Source organism: Mustela lutreola, chromosome 6, assembly GCF_030435805.1.
Source record: "Mustela lutreola isolate mMusLut2 chromosome 6, mMusLut2.pri, whole genome shotgun sequence".
NCBI classification, from domain to species: domain Eukaryota; kingdom Metazoa; phylum Chordata; class Mammalia; order Carnivora; family Mustelidae; genus Mustela; species Mustela lutreola.
This window is the reverse complement of record NC_081295.1, coordinates 86,234,752-86,251,024: the sequence shown is the minus strand read 5'-3', so window position 1 is coordinate 86,251,024 and position 16,273 is coordinate 86,234,752. Positions and strand designations below refer to the sequence as shown.

General features: G+C 39.3%; 1 protein-coding gene across 1 annotated transcript in view; it reads right to left on the bottom strand.

Moving 5' to 3' along the window:
• DNAH8 (dynein axonemal heavy chain 8) overlaps window positions 1-16,273 on the bottom strand; it is a 377,764-nt gene that overhangs the window by 300,309 nt on the left and 61,182 nt on the right. The window contains exons 12-15 of the mRNA XM_059177846.1: window positions 10,252-10,398; window positions 4,924-5,121; window positions 1,566-1,642; window positions 179-278 (exon numbers count right to left, since the gene is read on the bottom strand). Of these exons, the coding sequence (XP_059033829.1) occupies window positions 179-278; window positions 1,566-1,642; window positions 4,924-5,121; window positions 10,252-10,398 (522 nt within the window). The remainder of the gene's footprint in view (window positions 1-178; window positions 279-1,565; window positions 1,643-4,923; window positions 5,122-10,251; window positions 10,399-16,273) is intronic.

Genomic DNA, 16,273 nt, shown 5'->3' with positions numbered 1-16,273 from the left:
CTGGGTCCTGGGATCGAGACTGGTGTCGGGCTCCCTGTTCAGCAGGGAGTCTCTCTCTCTCTCTTTCTCTCTCTCTCTGCTGCTCCCCATTACTTATTCTCTCTCTCTCTCTCAAATAAATAAATAAAATCTTTTTTAAAAACTGAAGTACTATTCCATTTACAAAAACCATCCTTGCCTTCTTAGTAGCTTCGAGTTCAGACACATAAAACTGAAGAATACGCTCAATTGTGTGGTTTATTTCTGACTGAAGACAGGGGATTTGCAGCTTCTGGAATCTGAAAGTAAAGGAAGGTGAATAATTAAAAGTAAATGAGAAACATACTTAAGAATTGCTGCCATCCTAAAAATCCATTCATTCACTCATTTTGACAAATACTCGTACCAGGCCTCACCCACTATCCCAGGATTCAGACAGGAACAGGACAGATGTCACTCCAGTCCTCTTGGAACCTCCAGTTATGTTACAGAAAATGCAGATTTAGTCAAGAGTTAGGTAAATAATTATTTAAATTACAAGGATACCAGAAATGCACATATCGGGGAACCCAGCCAAGTCTGGGGAGTCGAGGAAGATATCCCTTAGAAGGAGACCTTTAAACTGAAATTGAGAAAATGAGTAAAGGTGGTGGCGGTTGGCTCAGCAAGATGGAGGCCAGCACACTGAGCTTCCCTCTGCCACATCATAGCAATGATCTGTCAGCCAAATATCACTTCCCCTGTCAGACTAAGTGATGCACAGGAAGCACTAGGACAGTAACATCCTATTAACACAGCAAATTTACACCAGTGCACTGGAGGTAAAAAGAGAGACAGATGGACAGGAAGATAGATAGAGACACAGAGAGAAATTGCCAAGAAATTGGTACTGCCATCTGTCTGTACAGTACTTTCATTTGTCAAAATCATTTTAATATGACTCGTTTAACTCTCTCAGTGGGGTCATGAGGTAAGGTCTCACAGGTATGTCCATTATCACAGAAACGCGGAACTCCAACAAAACTGGGCCCAAAAGCAGAGGCACTGGCACTCAGGAAAGAGTTCCCAGAGGGTCCCTAACACAGGCCTCGAGCCCTCCCTGAGCTCAAAGGAAATGGCCTATAGTCCAAGCTGTCCTTCCTGCCCTTCAGGGGAGCACTGTTGTCAGGATAGAGGAGAAAGAAGCAGCAGGAGCACTCTGGAGGGAAAATGGGAAGTTGGAGGATCTACTACCCTTAGATAATTTCACTTTCGGAAATCCTTGCAGTATGCAGAATTAAATATTATTGGCTCCTTTTCCAATAATGTCTATGAAATTAACCTCAAATATATTACATAGCTGGAGGAAAAAAATCATATGAAATAATTCCATTCTCTTATTGGAAGACTTTCTGCTTCAAAAAATGCGATGAAAAATATCATACCATATTTCACATTCTTACCAGTCTACTTAATGGTAATTGAAAGATTAATGTTTATAAGTCTTAAAGTTTACAGAGGAGAGAGTTCTAAAAATATCGTGTTTGAAATTGTATTTTCAGATATAAAGTTATATCTTTATACACTGCTTAATGCATTATAAATACCTTTGAAGCAGCTGAAGGGCCTGTTGAGAAGATAAGATTTTTCCAAACGTACTGTTCATAAATGCCTGTATTTGTATCTAAAATAAAATATGAATATTCCATTGAGTGGGGGCGTTAAGGAAGAGATTCCTTTTGTTTAACAACAATTAATAAAGATAAACTTGAAAGGGATAAAAGACCTCAACGTGAGGCAGGAATCCATTAGAATCCTAGAGGAGAACATAGGCGGAAATCTCTTCGATATCAACCACAGCAGCTTCTTTCAAGATATGTCTCCAAAGGCAAAGGAAACAAAAGCGAAAATGAACTTTTGGGACTTCATCAAGATCAAAAGCTTCTGCACAGCAAAGGAAACAGTCAACAAAACAAAGAGGCATGGGCGCCTGGGTGGCTCAGTGGTTGAGCCGCTGCCTTCGGCTCAGGTCATGATCTCAGGGTCCTGGGATCGAGTCCCGCATCGGGCTCTCTGCTCAGCAGGGAGCCTGCTTCCTCCTCTCTTTCTCTCTCTGCCTGCCTCTCTGCCTGCTTGTGATTTCTCTCTCTCTGTCAAATAAATAAAACATCTTTAAAAAAAAAAAAAAAAAAAAAAAAAAAAAACAAAGAGGCAACCCACAGAATGGGAGAAGATATTCACAAATGACAGTACAGACTAAAAGGTTGATATCCAGGATCTATAAAGAACTTCTCAAACTCTAAGCATATTGGGAGAGCAACATAATGACACTGTCGATGCCCAGGGTCAACAGGTGTCATTTTCCAACACTGCTGCTCTCAGAAACCCCTTTGCAACATTAAGGAAGAAAAAGAAGAAGAAAATATTTTTCCAAAACTCCCACCGTCCTTCACAATGAACTCCAAACTCCTGGTACCCAACCAATGGAACTGATGCAATCTTTCCAAATTATTTTCACTTATAAGTTGGTACAGTCTACTAATATAGACCATGTTTTTTAATCAAAATTTGGGAAAGGAAGGAAAATTTAAACACTGACACTTCTTTGAAACTATTAAAAATTCAAGATGGCCTCTAAATATACTGAAAGCTAAAATTTGTACCTAAGGCCACAAAAAAGCCTTTATAACACATAATCTTTATTAATAAATCACAAAAATATGGGATGCAGCAAGAGTAGTTGAAAGAGGGAAGTTTATAGCAACATAGGCCTACCTCAAGAAGCAAGAAAAATCTCAAATACACAACATAACCTTCTATATAAAAGAGCTAGAAAAAGACCAAATAAAATCCAAAACTAGCAGAAGGAAGGAATCAAGAATTCTATAGAAGAAATGACATTAAAACTGAAAAACAAAACAAAACAAAAACAATAGAATGGATCAATGAAGGCAGCAGCTCATTCTTTGAGAAAATCAACAAAATTGGTAAATCTCTAGCCAGAATCATAAACGGAAAAGGGAGAGAGAAAAAGAGGACTCAAATAAGCAAAATCATTAATGAAAGAGGAGAGCTAACAACCAACACTACAGAAGTACAAACAATTGTAACAGCATATTATGAAAACATACCAATAAATTGGACGACTTAGAAGAAATGGATACATTCCTAGAAACATATAACTTGGCAAAACTAAAGTAGGAAGAAATAGAAAATTTGAAATGAGCAGTTACTAGCAATGAAATTGATTCATTAATCAAAAGACTCTCAATAAACAAAAGCCCAGGATCAGACTGCATCACAGACAAACTCTACCAAACATTTAATTAATTCTTCTTCTCAAACTATTCCAAAAAGTACAAGAGGAAGGAAAACTTCCAAATTCATTCCATGAGACCAGTATCACCCTGATGCCAAAACCAGATACAGACATCACAAAAAGAGAACTACAGGCCATTATCCCTCATGAATATAGATGCAAAAATCCCCCAACAAAATTACTAGCAAGCCAAATCAAACAGTATATTTAAAAAATCATACGCCATGATCAAGTGGGTTTTATTTCATGGATGCAGGGTGGTTTAATATTCGTAAAACAATTGACATGATACATCACATCAGTAAGAGAAAAGGATAAAAATCAATTGACAATTCAATAGATGCAGAAAAAGCATTTGACAAATTACAACATCCATTCATGATAAAAAACCCTCTGTAAAGTAGGCCTAGAGGGAAGAAAACTGCACTTAATAAAGGCCTTATATGAAAAACCCACAGCCAAAATCATATTCCATGGTGAAAAACTGAGAACTTTTCCCCTAAGGTCAGGAGCAAGTCTACTCTCACCACTTTTATTCAACATAGTATGCAAGACCTAGCCACAGCAAGTGAGTTAAACAATAAGTTTTTTTAAAACTCACAAATTCCAATTGCGATAAAGCTATAACACCTAAAGCATTTTGGAAGCAAATTCTCACTCTGCCCAACTAGTCAGACACTATAAACAATAACTAAAACATATCTTAATATCAAACAGTCTCTCAAAAACTGAAAGGAAATCTATTCCAAAAAGAAAAGGCATTGTTAGAATTTTAGGATCATTCTTATATATATTTCCTAGATTATCTTAATATAATTTTTAAAGAATCCTTTTAAAGAATACATGTATTCATTTATTTTTATTTTATTTTATATACATATATATTTTTTTAAATAAACATATATGTTATATATATATATGTTTTTCTCACATTCATGACAAGAATTTCAGATTCAGGAAGTGGATACAGTATATTCCTGTCCCTTTCTGTATCTCCAAGACATTCTGGAGCAAAGAGGAGACCTCTCCCTGGCGCTAAGCCTGGGTTTACAGTAGTTTACAATAAGACAGTAACTGTGGTCATGTAAGCCCAAAAGGTGGGAGAGAAATATGTTGTGGTGTCACCAGACATGCTCTTTTTAAGTACCCTTCACCCTTCTGATGTCCCTTAAGTTATGACAAACAGGATGAAAAGTCTTCTTTAGAGTTGTCCTCTAAGCTGCAGAGAGAAAGTGACCATAAAGTACAAGGCCAAGGGGAGAGTGATCCATCTTTCTAACCTGTCCTCAAATCTTTTCACACTTAAAGAATAAGGATTACACACTTCCTCTTGGCCTGGAAAAAATGACACTGGCTCCTCAGCACACCAAAAATCAAATACAAATTCCAATGCAAATGAAAAATGAACCCCAGCTATAATAACCCTTGGGCCTCCTGGTTATTCATTGATATCTTTTACTGAATATGCTGATTTTTCATTTTAAAAAGAGAGAAAATGTTTTGTGGACTAGTTTAAAAATTTTTCACATCAAATAGTTTTGATCAAATACACAAGAGTAACTTCTAATAAATAGTAAATATGTGAATTCTAGTACTATTGGTTACATTACAGGTTTACTTAATTAAAAGTATATATAATTATTTACCTCCAAACCATTGATTTTCGTCATGAACTCTGTGAAGTCTATATCGAATTCTGTCCTTCTTGGATCCAGGATGTCATACTGTTTTTTCTTAACCCCTTGATATATGTTTTTGAATTTTATTGACATAATATCTATTCCCTCTATTGTCGAATTACTCAAGGCTGAATACATTTGCACAATAGTTATCATTTCTGTAATCTTAAAAAGAGAAGTGTCATTTTAGAAATGGGATGTTAGCACCCTTCCCTAGAATAAACTCTTAATGAAATATTGATTTAAAAAGCAAACCAAGGGCTATCTGGCTGGTTCAGTTAGTGGAGCATGTGGCTCTTTATCTTGAGGTTTTGAGTTCAAGCCCCATGCTGCGTGTGGAGATTACAAAATAAAATCTTTGCCCCTGGTGCAAATAATATATTATATGTTAATTTAAAAAATAATTTTAAAAAACCTTTAGGGGGCTCCTGGATGGCACAGTCAGTTGAGCATCTGACTCTTGGTTTCAGCTCAGTCATGATCTCAAGGGAGGCGAGATGGAGCCCAGTGCATGGCTTTGTGCTCAGGGTAGAGTCTACTTGGGTTTCTCTCTCCCTCTCCCTCTGCCACTCCCCTCTCCATGTTCTCTTTTTCCCAAAATAATAAATCTTTTTGAAAAATCTTTTTAAAATAAATAATACAAAGAAAAAATTAGAAACAAACAATAAACAGCCCCTACTATCATTTAGCTAAAACCAGCTAGAGGAGATAAAATAGAAGACAAATCTCTGTCACCAATCATTACTATTCTTAGGCTACTTCTAACATATCCAGAGAAAGTTTGCTAGATTTCTCAGATTTTGATCACTTTGTCCCTTAAGAGGTAAAAGAAAAGAATTAGAGTAAAAGCTATTACAGATGTCTGAATAGCTTCATCCTCTTGCTCTGGAGAATTTTCTGAAAATCATTTCCCTGAGCCACTAGATTCAAAAGCTTTAGTGTTCTTCTTGGCCCTCACCACAGTTCTGATATGTAAGACTATCAAGAGTCCACATGTGTTTTCCCTTTTACCTGCATCCAGGCAACCAAAGGCCCAAGAAGACTGAAGACAACTGAAGTCCCTTCTGACCCCTAGGGGCCTTGGGAAACCCTAGAAATGAACTTTCCTCCATGAATGGCTGCCTCTCGCTCAATGTACCACCAACAACAACCTCACACACCAAAAATAAAAGTCCTTCATGTCTATAGGCCACTCAGTTCCTGAATCTTCATCAGTGATTTCCCACTTTGATTCCTGGTTTGGAGAACAACACTCAAAACTCCTCAAGGCAGGCCCATGGGTCCAATGGCCAAACAGAAAATAAACCTGTTTTCAGGGGATTCCTCCAAATACTACACACCATGAAGAAACACTACAGATTGCAACTAGCCCGCACAATTCACATAAATTCCCTGTGCACATCAACCCAGACAACCATTTCCAGAGCAACCTTCACTCTTCCAAACTCCACTGTCATCCTAGAAACCAGCCCAACCCTGGAGGAAATACAAACTGCCTGCAATTTGTAGCACATGTCCACATACTGTATGTAAAGATAAGAAATACTTGGGTTTCCTACCAACACATACAGTCCACTCCCTTAAAAAACAAAAACAAACTGCAGAACTGAAAAAACCCACATGCTCTGCTCTTATAACCTGCCAAAATTCTGGCCATTATCCCTTCCCACCCAGACACTGGGATGGAACTCCTGCCACTGACACATCCTCCATTTTGTCCATGGCCAGATGAAGAGTCATCGGGGGCAGAGACAGCAGTCTATCCCATGCTTGGCCTTTTGAACTCAGCCAGGGCTTCTCCCACTTCCAACACCATGTAGCAAAGTAAAAGCCAGTCAAGGGTGATCAACCTCAACCACATTCCTGCTTGTTTGTCCTCATCTTGGCTTTTTCGTCAGCTCTCCTTATGTGCTTTTGACGCCTCCATATTGACAACAGACTTGTAATCCCTCTTCTGCTCACCAGTCTTGGCACCCTTTCCAGTTCTCAACTTGTTGTGATTGTCTTATCTCGACTTCACCCTACCCCACCTACAAGGCTCCAGTCCCTTAAATCTCCCCCCACCAATACAAGTTTCCTATCCCTTCTCTCCCACAAATGTTTGGGGTGAGAAGAAAACAAAGCTAAAGACAGGGCTCTGGGAAACACCAATCTTCACCAAAATTCATACGGCAGGAAGAGGAAAAAGAAGCAAAGTACACCCTTCAATTCTGGCTCGTTGGGACAGACTAACACTTAATGTACTATCAAGTCTCCACCTACCAAGAGAAGGTGCACTAGTTTGCACTTCAGGCAAACTGAAGTGCAAACTAGTGACACACTAGAAAACTTCCTCACTTAAACATTTCTGCCTAACTCTGAGGTCTTGTCCCTCCAACCCCAACCTCAGTGTTGTCTGTCCTGTGACTTTACCATGTGTTCATTCTGACATCTCAGTCTCTGCTTTCCCTAGAAGGCTCTGATTTAGCTTGATCTTCTGACTCTCCTCTTCTACTAGTTCAGAGTTTACAGGGGTAGCCCAATAGTGGTCCCTCTTGTGGCCCACTCATCAGAGGAAGCCCATCCAGGCAGCTTAGTAATCACCTCTGGGAGATGATGGAAAACCTGGCCACACTTCAGGGTACATTTTATAGTCCCATCTTTGAAAATCTGGAGGCCAATATTCCCAGTTACACATGGGAGTGATGCCTATCAAATAAGGGATTCTTAAAACAGGGGAATTGGGATGACCTAGCAATCAGAATACACCTTAGGTGAGGTCTCTGGGTGTTTCTGCATTAGCTCTGGCTGCTGAGCCCTTGTGACATGAAGCTGTGTCCTTAAGATTAGTGGCAAGGCTTCTCCAGAGGTAGAGTCAGGTAAGTGGTTAGTGCAGCTGGCCATTACCACCCACTCCTTCTAGCATCATGAATATTCAGGCTACTACTTCATGAATAGATGCCCACTATGCCCAGCATTCCAACTGCCACCAAAGATCTTTACTGCTAATGGGCTAACCATTAAGGTCCAACCCTGAAACACTACCAAGCATAAAATTACGCTCAAGTTGTCAAGGGGACTAGTCCCTGGAAAAAGTTAGAGTAACCAGGACCCACCCCAAGTTTTACACTACAGGGCACTCAGAAACATTAAACATCTTTATGGAACAGGGTCTGAGCAATAGGGCCTCCATTCTGATATCCTTCTAATTGGACATTTGTCCCCAAGAAATCTCTATTGTTCACAACTCCATACAATAGTTTCCTACATAAGGTAAAAAAGCACAAGCAACAGTAAGAATTCATAAATTGGACTTTATTAAAATTAAAAAACTATTGTGCTTTAAAGGACACCATCAAGAAAGTGAAAAGACAACTCACAGAATGGATAAAAATATATCTGATAAGGGACTCATACCCAGAATATATAAAGAACTCTTACAACTCAGCAATTAAAAACTCAAATAACAAATTAAAAATGTGCAAAAGATGTGATTATAATTTCTCCAGAGAAGAATTATGAATGGATTATAAGCAAATGAAAAGATGTTCAACATTATTAGTCATCAACAAAATGCAAATCAAAACCACAGTGAGAGAGATGTTACTTCACTCCCTCTAGTTTATATAAGTTCAAAAAGGTAAATAATAATAAGTGCTGACAAGGATGTGGGGAAACCAAAACCCTCATACATTTCTGGTGGAAATGTAAAATGATACAGCTGTTTTGAGAAAATTGTTGGGCTCTTCCTCAAAAAGTTACCATAGGGCCCAGAAATTCCAATCCTGTGTATACTCAAGACAAACAATGGTACGTGTCCACTCAAGAACATGTATGCACATGTTCATTTGGGCATTATTCATACTAGCCAAAAGTGGCTAATGAGGTGATAAATAAAATGATAAATAAAATGCGGCATCCATACACTGTCATATGATTCAGCACTAAAAAGTTATGCTACAACATGGGTGAATCTTAAAACCATGACACCAAGTGAAAGAAGCCACTCACAAAGTCCACATATTATAAGATTCTATTTATATAAAATGTTCTGAATAAGCAAGTCTAGAGAAAGAGAAAGTAGATGAGTGTCTACTTAGAGGTGAGTAGAGGGGAGAATAGACTGTGATAGGTGGATGGGGTTTCTTTTAGGGAAAACAAAAATGTTCTAAAATTAGACTATGCAATGGTTATACAACCCTGTGAATATATTAGAAAATAGGGACTTGTACATTTTGAATTGGTGAATTGTATGGTATGTGAATTATATCTCAATAAAGCTGTTAAAAAAAAAAAAACTAACTAAAAAACAGCTTTAGGGCGCCTGGGTGGCTCAGTGGGTTAAGCTGCTGCCTTCAGCTCAGGTCATGATCTCAGGGTCCTGGGATCGAGTCCCGCATCGGGCTCTCTGCTCAGCAGGGAGCCTGCTTCCTCCTCTCTCTCTCTCTGCCTGCCTCTCTGCCTACTTGTGATCTCTCTCTCTGTCAAATAAATAAATAAATAATCTTTAAAAAATAAAAAAAACAGTTCTACACAAGTATGTATGGAGGACCCCACTCAATGACTTGGTTCTCTTCATCATCCACACTTTCCTATCCTGGCCAGATCAGGAGGTTACAAACAAAAACCAGGCTTCCAGACATGTCTAGGAGAGGCCCTTCAACCTATATGATGCCCTTGACAATTTCCAACAAATGGTGGACAGAATCCTAGATACTACCAAGACCTAGGAGTTGGCCAACTCCTAGGGGAGCAGAAGGGGTGGTACCTATATGCTATCTTTATGCCCTTTTCAAAAGCTGACTCCAAGAAGCCTCTGGTATGAGCTTCCCAACACCCCCTCAGCTAAAGCTGATACATGAATCAAAGGTGAAGTGTCTGACCTCTGCCTGACCCACAAAGGCTCCCCCACAGAGTTTAGGTATCCACCATTTTTACCAGCCAAGAAAGAGAAGGTGTCTACACATCCAGATATTAGACTCCTACTGGGTTCTGCCAGGTACTGTGGGAATTTCACCACACACTTCTCCTCAACCTAATATAATCCTTAGACACAGAATCTTCTAAGGTCATGTTCCATAGGTAGAGATAGAATTGAGGTCTTCAGAGCAGGGAAGTCTACAATAGCTTCACAGTCATCAGGACTGAAAAATAAGTTAGACCAAAATGTAGTGAACTGTAAGTAATAGGAGATGATTCATGTCCACAGTGAGACAAAAAAATCCAGGTCAGTAATTCTCAGTGGGGGGACCACATAGAGTACGAAATAATCAGAGGGGGGTGGGGGTGTGGGTACAGTGACTACATAATGGTTACCTTCTCCAGTCTTTTGCAGAAAGCTTCAAATTTTCCAAATATATACATTTCTGAAACCTCAAAAGATTTTTCCCCTGAGGATTCTAAAATCTGTTTCCTTGTTTTATGAAATGATGTCTGATATTCCTTGAATAGAAAAATGCAATCCTATGAGAAAATTAAAAGGAGAGAACAGGTTTTTTCAGGAGTCAGTAATTCAAGAATCTGTCCTCACGCAGGAATGATCACAACAGCCCCTCAACAGGAGCTGTTGCTGTTAACATTAAAACTCAAGTTCTCGGGGTGCCTGGGTGGCTCAGTGGGTTAAGCCGCTGCCTTCGGCTCAGGTCATGATCTCAGGGTCCTGGGATCAAGTCCCGCATCGGGTTCTCTGCTCAGCAGGGAGCCTGCTTCCTCCTCTCTCTCTGCCTGCTTCTCTGCCTACTTGTGATTGCTGTCTGTCAAATAAATAAATAAAATCTTTGAAAAAAATAAATAAAACCTCAAGTTCTCTGCCTATATACTGAAAAGTCCGGGAGCGTAAATGTTGTTTCTCTTAATTTACATCATATTTTCATCTTCTTCATTTTCACTATTCCCCCTTCTCTCCTATCCTTACCAGAGTATGCCATACATTTTTTGTACATTTTCATGGCTAATTAGAACTCCTGGGAAGTCAGAAATTCTCTCTCAATTTTATTTATTGTCACTCATCTATCACTTAGTATCTGTCTTTTCTTCAGCATTCTTTACATACAGGTAAACATTAAGACTCTGTGATACTAATTTATTGTTTAACCACTGTTTCTCCACAAGGCTATCCTAGAGTCTTTGGTGAATACATTGCTGAAACCAGAGTATTTGACTCTAGCTATCCCACTGGCCAGGCTGGTGAATCTGTTAGAAATATAGAAGCGGACATGGTCCCTAGGGTCCAGTAGGAATTCTCTGTCATGTTAACATTTCCTAAAAAAAAAAAAATAATAATAATAATAATAATGTTAAACTTTTCTAAAGCCACCAACTGCCAGTTGAATCTTTATCACAATGCCATCTCTCTGATTCTGACTCTTCCATCTCCCTCCTTGCAAATAAGGACTCTTGCAGTTACATTGGGCCCACTTGGGTAATCCAAGATAATCACCCCTTCCCAAAGTCAGCTGATTAGCAACACCAATTCCATCTAAAATCCTATTCCCCACCATCTTGCCATTTAACATAAATGTGTTCTGAGGATTATATATGGATATTTTGGGGAGCCATTTTTTGCCTACCACAGGCACTAAGTCAGAATTTCTGAGACTCAGGAATCTGTATTTTTAACAAGTTCCTGGGTGATTCCTACAAACATTGAGTTTTGTCAATAAATGGTCTCATACCTACTTCTAACTATGACACATTTCCCTCTTCTATCTCAGTCTCCAAAACAATGTAATTATTCCATTCAAGGTCACAGATTTATTTTTTACTCATTTAACAAGTGTTTATCAGTGCCCACCAAGTGTTAGGAACTCCTTGAGATGTTAGGAATATAGATAAGACCCCTAACCCTCATGGAATATACCACCTAATACCAATTACTTTATATTACTTTCTCTTCACCACTCAATCTCTTCATGTTGGAAAAATAAGGTGAAGGATTTGAATAGGCATTTCCCTAAAGAAGATACACAAATGGCTGATAAGCACATGAAAAGATATTCAATCATAACTAGATATTAGAGAAAAATGCAAATAAAAACCACAATGAGATACCACTTCACACCCAATCAGGATGGTTATTACCAACAAAATGGAAAATAACAAACACTGGCAAGGATGTGGAGAAAGTGGAACCCTCCTGCATTGCTGATGGCAATGTGAAATGGTACAGTCACTGCAGAAGAGTTTGGTGGCTTCTGAAAAAAATTAAACATCAAATTACCATATGGCCAGCAGTTCTAGGTATATACCTAGTTCCAGTTCTAGGTATATACCCAAAAGAATTGGAAGCAAAAACTCAAACAGATAATTGCACAGCAATGTTCGCAGCAGAAATACTCACAACAGATAAATGGTGGTAACAATCCAGATGTCTACCAACAGATGAATGGATTTACAATGGTGGCATATCCATACAATGTAACATTACTTAGCCATAAAAGGAATAAGATTCTGACACATGCTATGACAACATGCCTCAACTTAAGTGAAAGAAGCCAGACACAAAAGGACAAATACTGTAAGATTCCACTTAAAGGAGGTACCTAGGATAGGCAAATTTATAGAAACAGAAAATAGAACACAGGTTACCAGGGGCTGTGGGGAGTAGAGGTTGGGGAGTTACTGTTTAGTGGGTACAGAGTTTTAGTTTGGGAGGATGTGAAAGTTCTGGAAATGGATAGTCATTAAGGATGCACAATATTGGAGATGTACTCAATTCCACTGAACCATACACTTGGAAATGGTTTAAAATGGTAAATTTTATGTTAAGTGTGTTTTTCCACCATTTTAAAATTCTAATTGTAAAAAAGGAAAATAATTATAAAATCTTCCTACAAAGAAAATGTCAAGCCCAGGTGATTTAATAGATGAGTTCTATCAGCCTTTTTTTTTTTTTTTTTTTTTGAGAACATTTTCAGTTTTATTTTTGAAAGGCACACATGACAAAGATTATCACTAAGTCATGTCATGGCTCTACTTGCACTCAGCATTTGTTTTGAGCACCTTTCTTTGCTTTCACAGTTTCAACAAGTGCCTTATATTATTTTAGGTAGTCTTTTTCCATCCGCAAGGCACTGCTTCTGCTATTTTCCCTTCATTTTTCAGGTGTATTTATTGAATTGGTTTTCAAAGCTTGTTGCAAAGCTTCCGTTCCTCTGTTGTCCAAGAGGTGAAATGTGTGCAGACTTTCAAATTGTTCCAAAGGTGGTGTACTGTCATCTTGAGGCCTGACTCTCTGTAGTGAGCCATCTTTTTGATGCAGGTCATGACTCCGGAGACTCTTTTTTTGCCAACTCCATAAAAAGAATTTGTTTTCATGTAGTCAGCAACAGCTTCCTGTGATACTGTAATTTATAAGAGATATATATATATATCTGGTCATTCCAAAGACCAAAATACATTTCTCATATATATTTGGTCTTTATCCATGGTTCCTGGCTCATAGCTCCCCCAAACCTTACAATTTCCTAAATTATAAGAACAATGAAAGTATCTTTTGTTATAAGATTCAGCCTCTTGTCCTCAGTTCTTGAAACTGTTTTCTGAGCCATAAAGGTGAAATGGGTATCTGGTCATTCATAACAAGCCCCTTTCTACCACAACTGGATTCACATTTTGAAGTACCTATGGGTGGGGGCCGGTTGCCAGGGGAACTAACCAGAGCCAATCAGATTCTGAAGGTTGAATCAATCACCAGTGGCCAAGGAGTTGGTCAACCATGCCTATGTAATGTAATGAAACCTCCATAAAGACTCCGAAAGAAGAGGTTTGGAGAACTTTCGAGTTGGTGAATACATGGAGATCTGGGGAGAGTGGTGCACTCAGAGCATGCATGCTCTGTCCCCTTTCCCCATGTACTTACCTCTTCCATCTGCCTGTTGCTGAGTTACATTCTTGTACATTAAACCAGCATTCTAGTAAGTAAAATACTTCTCTGAGTTCTGTGAACCACTCAAGCAAATTACTAGAACTCAAGGTCTGGGGGTGTCATGGGAACTTCCAATCTACAGCCAGTCAGTCAAAAGCATGTGTGACAACCTGGACTTACAACTGGCATCAGAAACCCCACTCCTGTGGGTCAAAATTGAGTTAAACTGTAGGACACCCAGCTGTGTCTAAGAATCACTTGCTGGTATGGGAAACAGCCCCCTACACATACACACACACACACTAGAACTGAGTCCACAACCCTTACTTCCCCATCTTGAATTTGTTCCAGCAAGGAAATTCACAGCTTTGATTAGTAATTGCAAGTCAATTCTCTTCTGACCACTTTTTACTGCCATTTCTACCTTTCAGCAGTTGATGTCCCCGCATTCTTAGATGCTTGTCACATACAAGCCTCAGCTTCCTCTCTCCTTTTTCTAAGTGGCTCATTTGTTTCTTTTCTTTGTTTTATCAGAGCTTCCACGCCTACTTCTTTTGCAGATCCTGATACATTTCATTTAAGTACCCAAGTCTGCTAGTTGGAACCTATCTGAAAGGTTTTCCACTTCTCCCTTCCTTCCAGCCTGTCCCATCTCATTCTTGGAAAAGTGATTCCAGGTCTCCAAAGAATTTTGAAGTTTTTGCCTTTCCCTTTTAATAGCTTTTTTCCCCCTGGGTATCTTTTCCTTCCTTGTCAATAATGCCTATAGTCTGACCTCCACTCCTTTCTCCTTAGCAACCCAAGCAGCTTCAGATTCAGCTCATCATTATTTTTCTTTAGCTTCTGGCTCCTTCTGTGCCCATTTCTTCTCTCTTTCTTTCTTGACTTTTTCTTTTTAGAATGCGTTTATCCTTGTATCACAGTTACATGCATGATCAATTAATGTTCTCATTCAATTCAGGTTTTTTTTTTCTTGGTACTCCCTTGTTCTGTCCTATTTTTCTTTTTTTATTTTTATTTTTTATTTTTTCAGCGTAACAGTATTCATTATTTTTGCACCACAACCAGTGCTCCATGCAATCCGTGCCCTCTCCAATACCCGCCACCTGGATCCCCCAACCTCCCACCCCCTGCCCCTTCAAAACCCTCAGATTGTTTTTCAGAGTCCATAGTCTCTCATGGTTCTATTTTTCAATCCATCTTCAGCCATCATGACATCCTGCTTCTTCATTTAAATATGTAGATTCTCTCTAGGAGTAAAAAATACACCAGGAGGAATAAAATTTCTACTTCTTCAAATGGTGACTTCATATCATCAAGTTTAGGAACCTTTTTATTATTTAACGATCTAGAATTCCTTTCAAGCCCTAGGGAAAACACTCCAAAGAAACTGTCCTTTGCTTTACTTTTAGAAGGAACAGACTTATGGAACATAAGCTCCATTTCTTAGATTCTCTTATTTTCACTGGATCAAACATTTCATAAGCTTTTGTTATGCCAGTGGATATGAAATAGCCATGATCTACCTTTACTGGGTCACTGGCTTCTTTCAGGGATGTTTTAATACCACTGCTTTATGAGCAGTTTTGGTCTGTCTCTGTGTAACTCTGTGTCTCGAATGGCTAAGTCTAAGAACCACATAATAAGCCATAATAAATTGAAATGGGTGTCAAATGATGTAGGCAGCCTGTGTTTGAGGACGGAGAGGGGGCCCCACAGGACTAGCCAAAAGGGTTCTTGGGTTCATGCAGGATGGAAATCAGATGTGAGCCAGCAGGAGGCAAGAGCAAGAGTTTATTGACAATGTGTCGAAAGCAAATACAGACAGACCCTCAGGGAGACCTGGAAAGGAAAGGAGCCTGAGTCGTCTTTGCTTGGGGTCTGGAGTTTTTATTGGCAATCATAGTCTGGTGCACATGTCCTCCTAGGCATCCAGGAACTGGGCAGAACAAGACAGGGTCCAGATGTCCTTTAAAAGTCACTCATTTCCGGAAGCCAGGGGTCTTGGCATTGAAATGTCTAGTGCCTGAAGTCTGGAATAGGCACATGATGGCTCTGCCTGATCACTTGTTATATATCATCTATTATAATGGAAGACTCCAAAGATATCATTCTCTCTTTATCCCCTACAAGGAGGACATAAGTTTTTTGCATTATAAGGCCTGTGTAGAGTGGGGTGAGGGTCCAGGTCCTAGCCAGAACAGAAGCTGGAAAAGAAACAAAAGGAAGGGGAAAACAGCGCTTCCTTTCATGGGCTCCTTTGGGTTTCCTCATCTCAGTAACTGTAATTCTTCATCTTCTGCTCCCTCTCCTCACTCCTTTTTATCCTCTGGTTCCAGAGATCGGAGCATGGCAAAGCAGTGCTTAGGGGAAGCCCTGTGAGTGCCGTCCTTCACACTCCAGTTGGAGGGCACTGAGCATCCTTTCTGGCTCTCCCTCCCAGTCCCAGCCTGGTGCCTTGGCTCCAGAAAG